The sequence below is a fragment of the Cryptomeria japonica genome, chromosome 10, assembly GCF_030272615.1.
Source record: "Cryptomeria japonica chromosome 10, Sugi_1.0, whole genome shotgun sequence".
Classification (NCBI taxonomy): Eukaryota; Viridiplantae; Streptophyta; class Pinopsida; order Cupressales; family Cupressaceae; genus Cryptomeria; species Cryptomeria japonica.
Genome location: NC_081414.1, coordinates 607,094,408 through 607,107,161, shown reverse-complemented (window position 1 = coordinate 607,107,161; position 12,754 = coordinate 607,094,408). Strand labels below are relative to the sequence as shown.

The 12,754-nt window shown below is 35.5% G+C and overlaps 1 protein-coding gene across 1 annotated transcript; it reads right to left on the bottom strand.

The window, feature by feature from the left end:
- Positions 1-5,083: 5,083 nt before the first annotated feature.
- LOC131039310 (7-deoxyloganetin glucosyltransferase-like) lies at positions 5,084-6,388 on the bottom strand. The gene is made up of 2 exons (XM_057972017.2): positions 5,878-6,388; positions 5,084-5,790 (listed from the first exon to the last, which is right to left on the bottom strand). Exons 1-2 carry the CDS (start codon positions 6,386-6,388, stop codon positions 5,084-5,086), a joined length of 1,218 nt encoding a protein of 405 aa, XP_057828000.2.
- Positions 6,389-12,754: the final 6,366 nt, after the last annotated feature.

Here is a 12,754-nt window from a genome sequence, read left to right as displayed (position 1 = left end):
ATGTGTGATTTGATAGATAGAAAAGAGATTGTTTGTCAAGTGGGGTACACATAGCACATCATTGAAGGAGTTATCCCCAATGTCAATAGATCCTTTCCCAATCACATCCATGTATGTATGATTGCCCATCAAAATCTGCAGCATGGTGCAAGGCTCAAATGTAGAGAACATAGACTGCGAAGATGCCATATGATGAGAAGCCCCTGAATCTAGAAGCCATCTCTCTAAATCATGACTGATAGTAGCACATAGAGCTTTTCCTTTTCTTGTCCCAAAAGAGTGAGTCTTCCCACCTATAGAAGCCATGAATGCTTTCCCTTTTCCTTTTGAATGTGAGGAAGTGGAAGTTGATGAATCATCCTTCTTGTAGACATTAGGCAAATCAATATTATGCTTTTTGAGGATATGTGTGAGCTCATCAATCTTCTTAGAATGGCAATGACGCTCCTCATGACCAAAATTTTTACAATAGGCACAAGTAGGCCTCTCCCTCTTTGGCGAGTTATCCCTCTTGGAAGATGATGAATCTTGTTGTTGTGGAGAAGATGGTGCTTTGTCCTTAGGCTTTGATTGCCATTTCTTCTTGTTTGAGTTGTCCTTTCCTTGATTTACTTTGTTCCCTTGATTTGCCACTAATGCTTGAGACTTAGAAGCCTTAAGAATGCCCATGCTTATCAACTTAGTTTGTTCCATCATCAACATTTCATTGAAAGCATCAAATGTAGGCATTGTGTAGCTTGAACCCATTGTCATCCTATGGGTTTGGAAACTAGAAACAAATGCTGCATATTCTAGTGGAAGTTTGCCTATCAAGTTGAATATCAATTGAGTATCCTTCTTATCAATGCCACAATCTTTGAGTTGTGCCCTCAACTCATTTGCCTTAGTGACATAATCTTGTATAGTATCAAAGTTCTTGGGATCTAACATGGTGAGATCACTATCAATTTGATATCCCCTAATCTCATCAACTTGACCATACAAGTCTTGAAACTTTTGCCAAGCATCCTTGATTAGAGTACATTTCTCAATATAAAAAATGAGATCCTTTGATACATACTTCCTTAAGGTACCAATTGCCATGATATTTTTAGTGAGCCAATCCAAGTGACCAACTGGATCAACCTTAGGATCAGCGAGAGCAATAATAGTTCCATCAATGTAATGAGTGAGTCCTTTTTCCATAAGTTTACTCCATGCATCAATTTTCCAAGTAGCATAATTATGAGGAGTTAAGAGAGGAAACTTAGAAGAACCCATAGCAGTGAAAAAGGAAGGAACACAAGAGTAAAAAAGCATAAGAGACACCCCCCCGAATTCACTCAATCAAAGTACCCCCCCAAAAAATTATGATTTTGGCACTTTATATGTAGTGCGTGTACAATAGGCCACTTGCAAAACAAGGCTAAGTGGACTTCTGATTTCAATTTACAACTTCTCAAAATGAGATCTAAGAGACTTCAACAAATATTGCTAGTGATCTAAACTGAGCTCCAAGCAAAATGCAAGTACCAAATATGCCAAAAATGGCCAAAAAATGAAAGTACAATTTCTACTTAAAATTATTGCAAACAAATGGCAGATTATGAAATTAGATGAAAAAATATGCACTTTCAAAAAAAATGGCACTTGAAAAGGAGTCCATATGAGCCCAAATGAAGCCTCCAAAGTTGTAAAAATTGGGATTTCATGATTTCTGAAAAACCGGTATTTGAGAAACAAAAAAATCATGCACCATTGTACAGATCACGAAATTCTACCCCAACACAAAAAAAAATTATTAAAAAAAGGAGTTCGGATGAGTGAGATATCGCTATTTGAAAATCGCCTACAAAATTATAATTTCTAGAAAATTTCCGTCGCGGCTTCAAACTTCAAATGCCTCTAGATTTGGCCTCTGAAGTCCGATTGGGATGAAACAAAAGGCAAAACTGATTTTCTTAGACCCCCTCAATCCAATAGTGACCTCAGATTTGACCTAACAAGCTCCAATAAAAACTTGCAATAGAAAACTCCAAAATGCAAACCCCAAATAGCTTCAAATTTCTCTCAATTAGCAAACCAATGACACTCTAATGGCTCTGATACCATGTGAGATTTTTCCAAGATCAAGAGGCAATGGAAAACACAAATAAGAGAGAACAAAATAGATGATAGAAATAAACTGTATTCTATCAAGATGAAAAATATGATCAACTGGATCATTAAGGATTACATACAATGAATATGAGCCTGCTTATATAGGCAAGGCTATATGGATATATGAGCACACAAACATGACATGTGGCTCAATAAGAAACAAGGGTAGGTAGGAAATAGGTGTGGGAAGGTAGGAGAAACAATATAATAGTCCACATGAGGTGGATCACCCACTGAATGTGGAGTGTAACAATATGATCAACACTATAAAAGGTGGAAATTCTCCTACACACACTATCCCAATGTGGCACAAACACCCAAGTGTCTCATACCCAAACTACTATGAAATGCATTTCCTAAGTAAACTTAAGTAAGTGTAATAATATCCAAGATGAATAATTATTTACACCAACAACAAGAAACACATTATTCTCTTCAAACCTAACACTTACAAAAAGGAAAGCTAATTGTTCCCATGAAACCTAATAGGTAGCCATCGTTAGTGAACCAATATCAATAATCCCATATATTTCTATCCCAACCTTGAAACATTAGCCTGGGTTAATTTTGGTTAAACCATTATTTTGCACCAACAAACAATCGAAAACACTTTGTTTCATTGCATTTTACAACCACAACCTATACTATTCAACTCCATCTTTTCAATATTAATATATATATGCAATGACAGTAATGGTGAGCTCATTGCCATCATTGAGATGACATATATGAAGTGAAAAGGACTTGAGTGATAAACAATCTTGTATTGAAATTAATAAATTAATAAATCTACTCTAATGTAGTTGAAAATTCTCTTACAACCTCTATCAAGTTATCAATATTTAAACCTTCTTAATATAGTGAGTGCAACATGTTTTATGATGACCATCTGCATTGCCACGACTAGTTCCCCATGAATTGTCTTGCAATTTGAAATGGTATCTTCTCCTCAATAATTTTGTTCTTCCTTTCTTGCATCGTGCACAACAAATGTGTGGTCTTTTCTCTCTACCCTTACCAACAGAGACCTTACAAGGTACCCCATTTATATTTTTAATGGATTGGATAGTTGATGGTATGTGAGAGTATATGATTGTGACTGCTAGTTGGGCGGAAGCAAGACTTTTTGAAAAAGTTTAGATCTCAACTGTGACAGTGATAACCATGACTGATATGACAAAACAGGGAAATGGAAATGGAAATAAGACTTCCATTCAAATGAAAAGTCAGAGTTTAGTGTATGCTAGTTAAGCCCAACTAACATATTATGTCTATACACTCTAAAGTTCGAAAAGATTGAATAGATATTATCCTAAATGAGATAAAGGAATATCAAATAGAAAAAAAGTAATTGATAACTGTTGTTAAAGAAAGCAATGCAATCTAAGAAAATTTCATCCAAAATCAAAATAATGTCATCATTAACATACTATTTAATGGACATGAAAGCAAACACCCTTATTAAAACATGACCCATCAATGATATACGCAATACTTTTCACATAAACACAACTTTAGAAAGAATCCTTATAAACGAAAAAATACGTTTCATATAGTATCATTCAAATAAGCATAGCTTTAAGAGATATACTAAAATAATACACTGCGTTTCAAATAAGCATAATTATAATATTAAGAGGAATCCTCAAAAAAGTAAAGCATACAGGGTGGGCACCTGGCATATTCTGAAACGACCTTTCACACTTTATCTAGACTTAATTGAGAGGACAAGCTTTGATAGCTGCGAACAGCAACAAACATCCATCTTCGCCCATTTTAAAAATCAGTAACTCTTTCCTGAGACGACATTTCGGAGTTAACCCCCTCTAAAGCAATACGATACTTACAAACATTGAAATCAATAAACTATATTTGATAACAAGGCATACCGAAAAGTACGACTTTCAAGAACAGGCTAGGACAAGAATAAAATTTATTTAGATAGTTAAAGAGTTGGCTCTTGCGATCATGTCTTGTGTAAACTCATCCAAGTTTCTGTAGGACGAACCTCCTGCTATTACCGCTTTGGCAGCAGCTTCCTTCAGCTTCAATGCTCTCTTTCTCAGTTCACTTCCTTCATCCACTGTCATCATCATGCCAACAACTTTCTCCACCTCCTCTCTTGTTACCAACAGTGTGTCATCTTCTAGCCGAGACTCAATATCCATGCTTATCTTCCATATCTCTTTGCAAAGTCTGGTGTTGTGAAACTGTTAATCAGAAATAAGTCAGAGAATTAAATATTTTAATCTTTAATTAATTTTTGTTCTCATATAAATGTAATAACCTTTCAATACTAGATTGTCTTTTCGATTTCTGATGTAAACATAAATGTAGTGGTTATTCAGCTTCTTTGAAAGCCTATAAATAAGCCCAATTCGAATCCAATTGCAAGGAGTTGGAGAGTTATGGAGTTACAAAGTTATAGGCATACGCTCCTTCACAAAATTGCCTAAATGGTACATGCTCAGACATACAACTCTCTTTTACAGAGTTTGCCCAAATTGTACAGGCTAGTGGTATGCCTAAGCTTATAGATTCAAGGGCACACAACTCTCTTTCACAGAGTTTGTCAAAATAAATAAATTGTATGGCTCTTACATATTTTCAATGAAATGGAGATTATATGATTTGTTATGTGTTTCCAATACCACAAATTCTGCTTTGGGTATTGTCCTCTAAATTGACAAAATAATTCAGATTAGTGGTATGCCCGAACCTGTACCATTTAGGCAATCTTGGGAAGGAGTGTATGCCTATAACTCTGTAACTCCATAACTCCCTAACTCCTTGCAATTGGATTCGAATTGGGCTTATTTATAAGCTTTCAAAGAAGCTGAACAGCCACTACATTTATGTTTACATCGGAAGTCGAAAAGACAATCTAGTATTGAAAGGTTATTACATTTATATGAGAAGAAAAATTAATTAAAGAATAAAATATTTAATTCTCTGACTTATTTCTGATCAACTGTTCTGCCCATAAGGGCCATCGGATCATAGGCACACCCATGCTTATGGTCTCCGGAGTAGAGTTCCACCCATTGCGCGTCAATAATCCTCCCACAGATGGATGACCTAGAACTTTTAACTCAGGAGCCCAACCCACAAGCGTTTCACGGCTATTAACTCTTTCGCGAAATCCTTCAGGCAAAACCGCGGATTGTCCATCGGCTATGTCAGCCCTGACTACCCATAGAAAAGGTTGCTGGCTGGCTTCCAGCCCTAGAGCCAGTTCTTGCAACTGCTCCGTCGACATCACGGCGATGCTTCCAAATGAAACGTACAAAACAGAAGAGAGTTCTTGCGTGTCAAGCCACTTAAGGTAGTCAAGATCATCCTCCCAAAGGCTTGTAGAAATGCTTAACGAAGATTTTGCAGCTTCTAGAAACTCTTGGAGGAAGACAGGGCCGATAGTAAAAGCAGGGCACTCATAGGAGAGACCCGCAACGGCCTCTGGACCTTCGAGCTCTTCAAACACATTAACGAGCATGTAATCGGCCTTCTTCTGCGTGTCCGATATGTACATCATGATTTCAAACATGGGATCGGACTTCTCTTGGAACAAAACCATGAGATCCTTTGGCTTGACTGGTGGTATGTTTCCAGGCAGACAGGTGATAAAGCTTTCTGGCCGCTCTGCATCCTTCACTGTACACAATACCGCAGATAACCATAAAGATATTTCAATAGTTAGAAAAACACAAATAACCATGCAAAGTGAATGCTAATTCATACCGTTGACTGGAATGAGTCCCTTGTCAAGCAGGAGCTGGGAGTTGGCCAATACGATGGACGCAGAGCAAGAGAATGTCCAGAATATGACGCGGGGAACGCCAAGGACTGTGGCCATCTCTTCAGTGCAGGCGAAAAGGGAATCCGTTATAATGCATGTTATTGGCGGGGCTTCATTGGCTCTACTTTGGAGCAGTCTAACCATTGCGTGGCTTAGTTTGTGCATTGCTTCGAAAAACTCATTAATTATAAGATGGCGAGGGTGGTGAGGAGGAAGGCCGTCAGGAAGAGTGAGAAAGCGAAAATGCATTCCTTGCTGCTGCAACCGACGCGAGACTTCGGCGGCATCGTTGGGAGGTCTAAAAATCCTTTCCTCAATCCACTCTGTATTGATGAAGGTGATGAAAAACCCTCGGGTTGCTAAAAGTTTTGCCAAATGAAAGAAAGGGTTGGCATGGCCTTGAGCAGGAAGCGGTGTTACTACTACATGAAGAGGCGGAAGAGTTGAGGCCATGTCTTTGGCTTGCAGACACACCGGCATATGAAAGCTCAAAAGCGTGGTGGCTTTTAATAGCAAAACTGTGTCGGATTCCGTAATTCAGCTTTGCTTAGGTCAGCAGCTACTTGTCCAACCATTCTCTTTCTTCGACCACCTTCTCGTCATCGGATGTTATAACAACTTTGTTGCGTCTGCTATGAAACGTCATCGACTACGAAAATATTTCATAGTATTGAAACGTGATCTGTTCCGGAAGTTTCAGCCACACGTTAGGGTGAGCGAAAATATTTGTGATGAGCTCCCGAAGATTCGGCCGCAGGTTGCTGTGAGTTGTGATTACCCCGACGGTTCAGCATAGGTAGCATTTGTGTTTATAATATTCAGTCTTATTGTATAATTATATTCGTTGAGATCAGTTGTTATATAGGATTTAATTATTGTTGCATTATTTCTCATAACGTTTATATATTGTATATCATATATATTTATAGTAATCTGTCATCATAGTGGTTTTCATTTTTTCAAAGAATAAAATACGCAAACATAAAAAATGTCTGTGAATTATTTTATAAAATGTGTCAAAAAAATATGGTCTCATTGTATGCCATGATTGCTAGATAATTACATGTACAATTTATTATAAATTTAAATTTTATAATTCAAGAATTTAAAACAAATAAAAATAAAAATACATTTATGTTTATGATTGTGAATTAATTTATTACTATTAATATAACAATAACAATATAATTGATTGTAAATATACTGCAAGGTGAAATGGCCTGCAAATGGCCACAGGACCTAGAACATTGAAGATTTCAGAAATAGACTAAAGAAAGATATTTCATTTTGTGGTGAGATGAATAAAATAACATGTTCATATGATGTCATCAACAACCAATCACAATCAAAACTTGGGAGTACTCTATGTAGATGGTTCCTTAAAAGACACAATAAAGATTATTATTACCACAAACAATTCTCATGTACATTGTTATACTTATATTCATCTATTCCAAAGTTGCATATATAAGAAAGCCCTTTCAAAGCATAAGAAAATAAGATCCAACAACAATGACAACGAGCATGCATTTTCCACATACCCTCTTAACACAAATTAAGCTTATCAAAATGGTTGACAAGTGTGGAAGTGTAGTGGATGCTCACCATGTTTCTTGAGAAGATGAGTGTACCAAAAATATTTTATTGGAATGTGATAATTGTACCTTAGTGAAATCATGGACATCTTCAATAGGCTTTCAAACCATTTCACAAAATACAATATATAACTATTAATCTCAACCACTTCACCTTATCCACTATTCTTCATGTGTGTGCCAACACATCATCCCTAAAATATTATTTACAGATCCATGAAAATATTATCGAATTTGGGTTACGATCATATCTTATTAAAAATGTGCATGGATAAAAAATGAACACCAATTGTTTGAAAAAATGTAGAATGCAAATGCCATTTCATGGAATGCAATGATTGCATATTATGCCAAAAAGGGTGTTATTAATGAGGAATTAATTCTTTCTAGTGAAATGCCTTAACTGAATGTGGTCTCCACTATTTTTTTATGCAGACCACATGACTCTTGAACTACTAATATTCTCAAAATTATTAATTTCACATTCTTCCTATTGGTTACCATATAACATCAAGTACTTTTTGAAGTGTATATTTTAATCACCAATAATAGAGAAATGGACATTGAATAAAATTGCATTGAGTTTTTATTTACTTGCATCCCTGAGACCCATTCTTTGACTATGAATGCATCTAGGCATAAAAGAGAATAAATACATGAACATTAACAGGTGAAATAAATAGTTTTTGTTTCAATTAGAAAATCCCAACTATTCAATATAAGTGTCATTTATAAAATAATATGCTTATTTCAATAGGTATCATTATCATAGTGATTTTTTTTATGTGTACAACAATTGGTGTAGCAATGTATATGCATTGGAGTATTTCAAATTAATAATTTGTCTATATCACATATAAAAGGTGATCACAACAAATGCCTTCAATTTTTTAATGAAATGTGAAATTTTGCAAAAAAAATTAGTGTCCAACTATTGGTCCATTTGTGTTGGATATAAATATTAACTATTGGTGGGTCATGTTCAAATATGCTCTTGAGGATATAAACCATGGATGTACATAGTTTGTGCATTTCTTTGAGAAAATAATGAATTATAAGATGGTGAGGGTTGTGAGGAGGGAGGCCATCAAGAACAGGGAAAAAGTGAAAGTGAATTCCTCATTACAACCAAGATAAGATTGCAATGCCATCATTGGGAAGTCTAAAAGTGTGTTTCTCATTCCACTCTATATTGAGAAAGTGATGAAAAAATATTATGCTACTAAAAGTTTTACCAAATTTAAGAAAGGATTGACATAATCTTGAGAAAGAAGTGGTGTGACTACTGTGTGTAAAGATGAAAGAGTTGAGGCCATGCCTTTAGGTTGTAGTTATAGTAGCATATAAAATCTCAAACATTTGGTATATTTTAATAGCTATACAAACTTAGATTCCATGGTCAACATTCATTTATTCTTAGGTTTGCTGGCAAGAGACATTGTTCCGATGAAGATTGATGTGTGAGAAATGCTTAGGAGTTGTCATTGATGGCAACTTAGTTTAGAAATCATATTTGGCACATGTAGATTTGGTTTACCGGAAGTTGTATTATCATTAGGCATAAGTCTAGAAGATGGAATACAATATTCAGCAAAGTATGAGTATGGTGTGTAGATCTTGATTTTGGTTGCATAACTTTGGTTCTGGTAATACAGGCAGATGATTCTAGGTTCGAGGAATCTTATTTTGTAATCCTAGTTTTTAGTGTTGATTCATTAGCAAGATTGAAGGTCCAGTATCCATGATTTAGGTAGAACAAAGTTATTTTGATGTAATGTGTGATCTGGAATCCTTGGGATGATTTTGGTGATCAATTTCGAGTTCAAGGAGATTGAGATAACATGTGTAAAACTTATTATCATCTTGTTTAGGTCCGCATATGGATTTGTGGATGGATTGAGCCGACTCGTTGGTTACACGTTTCATGTTGTGTGTTATGCAGTTTTTGGAAGCTGACATGGAAATTGATTAATTTTTTTGATGCGGATATATAAGACTGATTCATTTGAGAATTTTATGAGATGACATGAGTGTGAGAAGAATATATATTTGAGCAAAAGTGCAAAGTTTTAAGAATGTGATTGAAGGTTTTAGTGCTTCGATATATGACAAAGTAGCGAAACTGAGTAGAGAGATAAAATAGTTGCAAAAGACTCTTGAGCCTAACTGGAACTTCTATTTAGCATTAGTAGATGTGTTTCCTCAGCTCAAACACTATTTCAATCATTTTTAGGATAGTGAGTTCTCCGGGTTGTAGCCCTATTTTTTATTTGAGCAGTGAGCTCTAGGAAGTGTGTCTAGATGCAAGTGCATTCCGCTTTTGTAATTTTATCATACTTCTGACCAAAGTATAATAATATTGTGCATTAAAATTCCACCATGGTTTTTACTTTTCCGGGTTTCCATGTAAAAATTCTATTGTTATGGTTTTGTGGTTGATTGGTTTAAGTTTTTGCACTTTAATTTCATTCTTATACATTCGGTGGTTTAAGAATCAGGTTAATAAATTTGTGAATTATTGAACACTGATTCAACCCCCTCTTAGTGTTCATTGATTCCAACAATTGGTATCAGAGCTTAGTTCCTCAGAGGAAGCCAAACAGCTTGAGGCAGATTCAAAATATTGAATCAATGGACTTTGATATGCAGAAGCAACTTGTTGTGGCACTTGAAGATCTTGATGCAGCTATGAAAGCAAAAATTAGCCTAAGGAGAAGTTTGGATGCTACTAAAAATTTCATTGAATCTTTGAAAGAATAAGTGAACACATCCAGAGAGAAGAGAAAGGAACTGATGGATAAGCTCGAGGAGAAAGAAGAACAAATCTTTCACAATCAATCCCTACAAGACAAGATAGATGAATGTGGGAAGCTTGCTAGATGCAGTCCTAAAGAATGAGATGCAATCCATTTTGATGAAGCTGACAAAGGAAATTGAAGACAAGAAGAAGAATGAGGAAAATCTTAGTCATTGAAGGATAGATTTGAGGAATGTTGCAAATTGAATTGTGAGAATGATTAGTTCGGACTTAAATTGGTGCAATACAAGAATGATGGGCAAGAACTTGAAAGGAAGATCATAATTCTGAGAGATGAACTTTCCACTTCTAATGAGTATAAAGAAAAAATCAAGATAGCTCAACCAGGCTAGATGAGATGCTAGAAAGTCAATGAAGTGGAAAAGACATGCGATGACTTGGATATGAGAAAGGAGAATCCTTTGGTTTTGGACAGAGAAATCATTAGAAGAACAAGAGACCTCTGGTAAGACAAACTAATGCTTATAAATTCAATGGTAAATGTTTTGTTTTCAATAAATTTGGTCATATGACAAGTCAATGTATAAATAGGATGATGAATAATAGTCCTACCTTTATTGGTCAATGTTTCAAATGTAACAACTTTGGTCATAAGTCAAACATTAGCAGAGCAGTGATGAATAATTTCTAAAATAAGAGATACTATTCTTGTGGAATGTTTGGACACATTTCTAACCAATGCGGGATGAGACCAAGTTAGATGAACTTCAAACCTATGTAAGGAAATGTTGTTTTCTATACATGCAACAAAACCGGTCATGTTGCAAAATATTGCAGAAGAAAGAATATGAGCAAGAATGCTCCAGCAGACAAGAACAAATCACATGAAAAGGGAAAAGGGAAAAACGAAAGTTGAGGAGGTCAGAGAGAAGCATAAGAAGATGTGGGTTAAGAAGGAAGATTCAATTGCACATAATGGATCCACACCTGATTCCGGTGTTGGAACCTCATCCGATAACTAAGGCATTTGACCTTAGGGAGAAGATTTTCATACAAATCCTCAAAAGCCCCTTTCAGAGATCTGTAGCAGGCTGAGGAAGGTTGCAGATGATCAAGATTATTTGTGCAGTTGATATCCATAAGATTACATGCCTATCTAAGAATCCAGTGATAAATTCTTGGAAAATAGGGTATCTGGAAAGCCTTTAGGCTTGTGCATTTATTGCAACTTAAAGTTAGGTTTTCAATGGATAAAAATCCATTCTATTATTCATTCCACACATTGTGAATGAATAGAAAGAGCAAGAGAGCGAGGTGAACAAGATTAAGTAGTGAAAACAGAGCTTGAAGTGATCTGACAGTGATTCTTAGTATCGAGTTGAAATTGAAAAGGTATGTACCCTTGTTCGAGTTTTTTTTCATACCCTATTTTTAAAATAGCATCATCATCTACTGTATAACTCCATTGGTAGTAGAAATCACTAATAGGGCAAGATTAGTATTCAAGAAACACCCATTCAAGTCGGTCAAAAATGATTCAAGTGGAGAATTTTCTTCTGTGCCATATGGAGTGTTGCATAATAAGAATATTAGGGAATACAATCACTGCAATATTGAAGAGCTTGTGAATGCAGACATGTTATCATTATACACCAAGAATATGATGGATGAGATGGGGAATCTAATGATCGAATTCAAATCACTACACAATAAGGGTTTTATCTAGTTTGTTCACTTTCCAGGTTTTGATGAACCCGAATGGGTAATGTGTGTCTTGAGCCGAATCCATGATGAGTTTATATGGATAGATAAACCTCATAATATCACAAAGCAATCCATTCAAGCAGTAACCTGTTTAAATGCAACTGATGAGATCCCTAGTTTGTGACATGTTAAGAACACAACTGTAATAGAGATAACCGGATCCCAGCATGATAATAGGTCAATGATAATAAGTGATATCATCAAGTATGATGTGAGATTTTATTCAATGGTGATAGGATATAAGGTGTATGAGTCCAACAGACAAAATTGAGTATCCAATACTGCAATATATGCAACCTATCAGATACTCAAGGTGGACAAGAGATATGATCTATGTGGAGTGATTCTTAGTGAATTAATGAGCAATCTAAAGAAGATTAAGAAAGATAAGAAACATGTTTTCAAGTTTGGTTCTTTGATTATTTGTTTGGTACTTTACTTTTTGAATGAAATCTTTGGTATAGGAAAAGTACAGTGGGCTTATGATAAACCGGTGGTAGTCCAAATTAAAGAAGGTTTGGAAGGATTATGTGATGTAGTAGCACATAAATCTACTGTGTAGGGCTATTTCAAATAATTTCAGGCTATGATGCAAAGCAGAGAGAGGATTCCAAAGGACATTGTAGAAAAACATGAAGATACCATATGTTTTATGGTAGAAAAAGATCAATTCCATATGGAGGTAGTAGAACCAAGAACCAA

Coding starts and splice junctions, on each gene's coding strand:
- LOC131039310 (XM_057972017.2), bottom strand. CDS start 6,388: ATGGCCTCAACTCTTCCGCCTCTTCATGTAGTAGTAACACCGCTTCCT. Junction 5,791..5,877: donor GGGACTCATTCCAGTCAACG/GTATGAATTAGC, acceptor TATTGTGTACAG/TGAAGGATGCAGAGCGGCCA.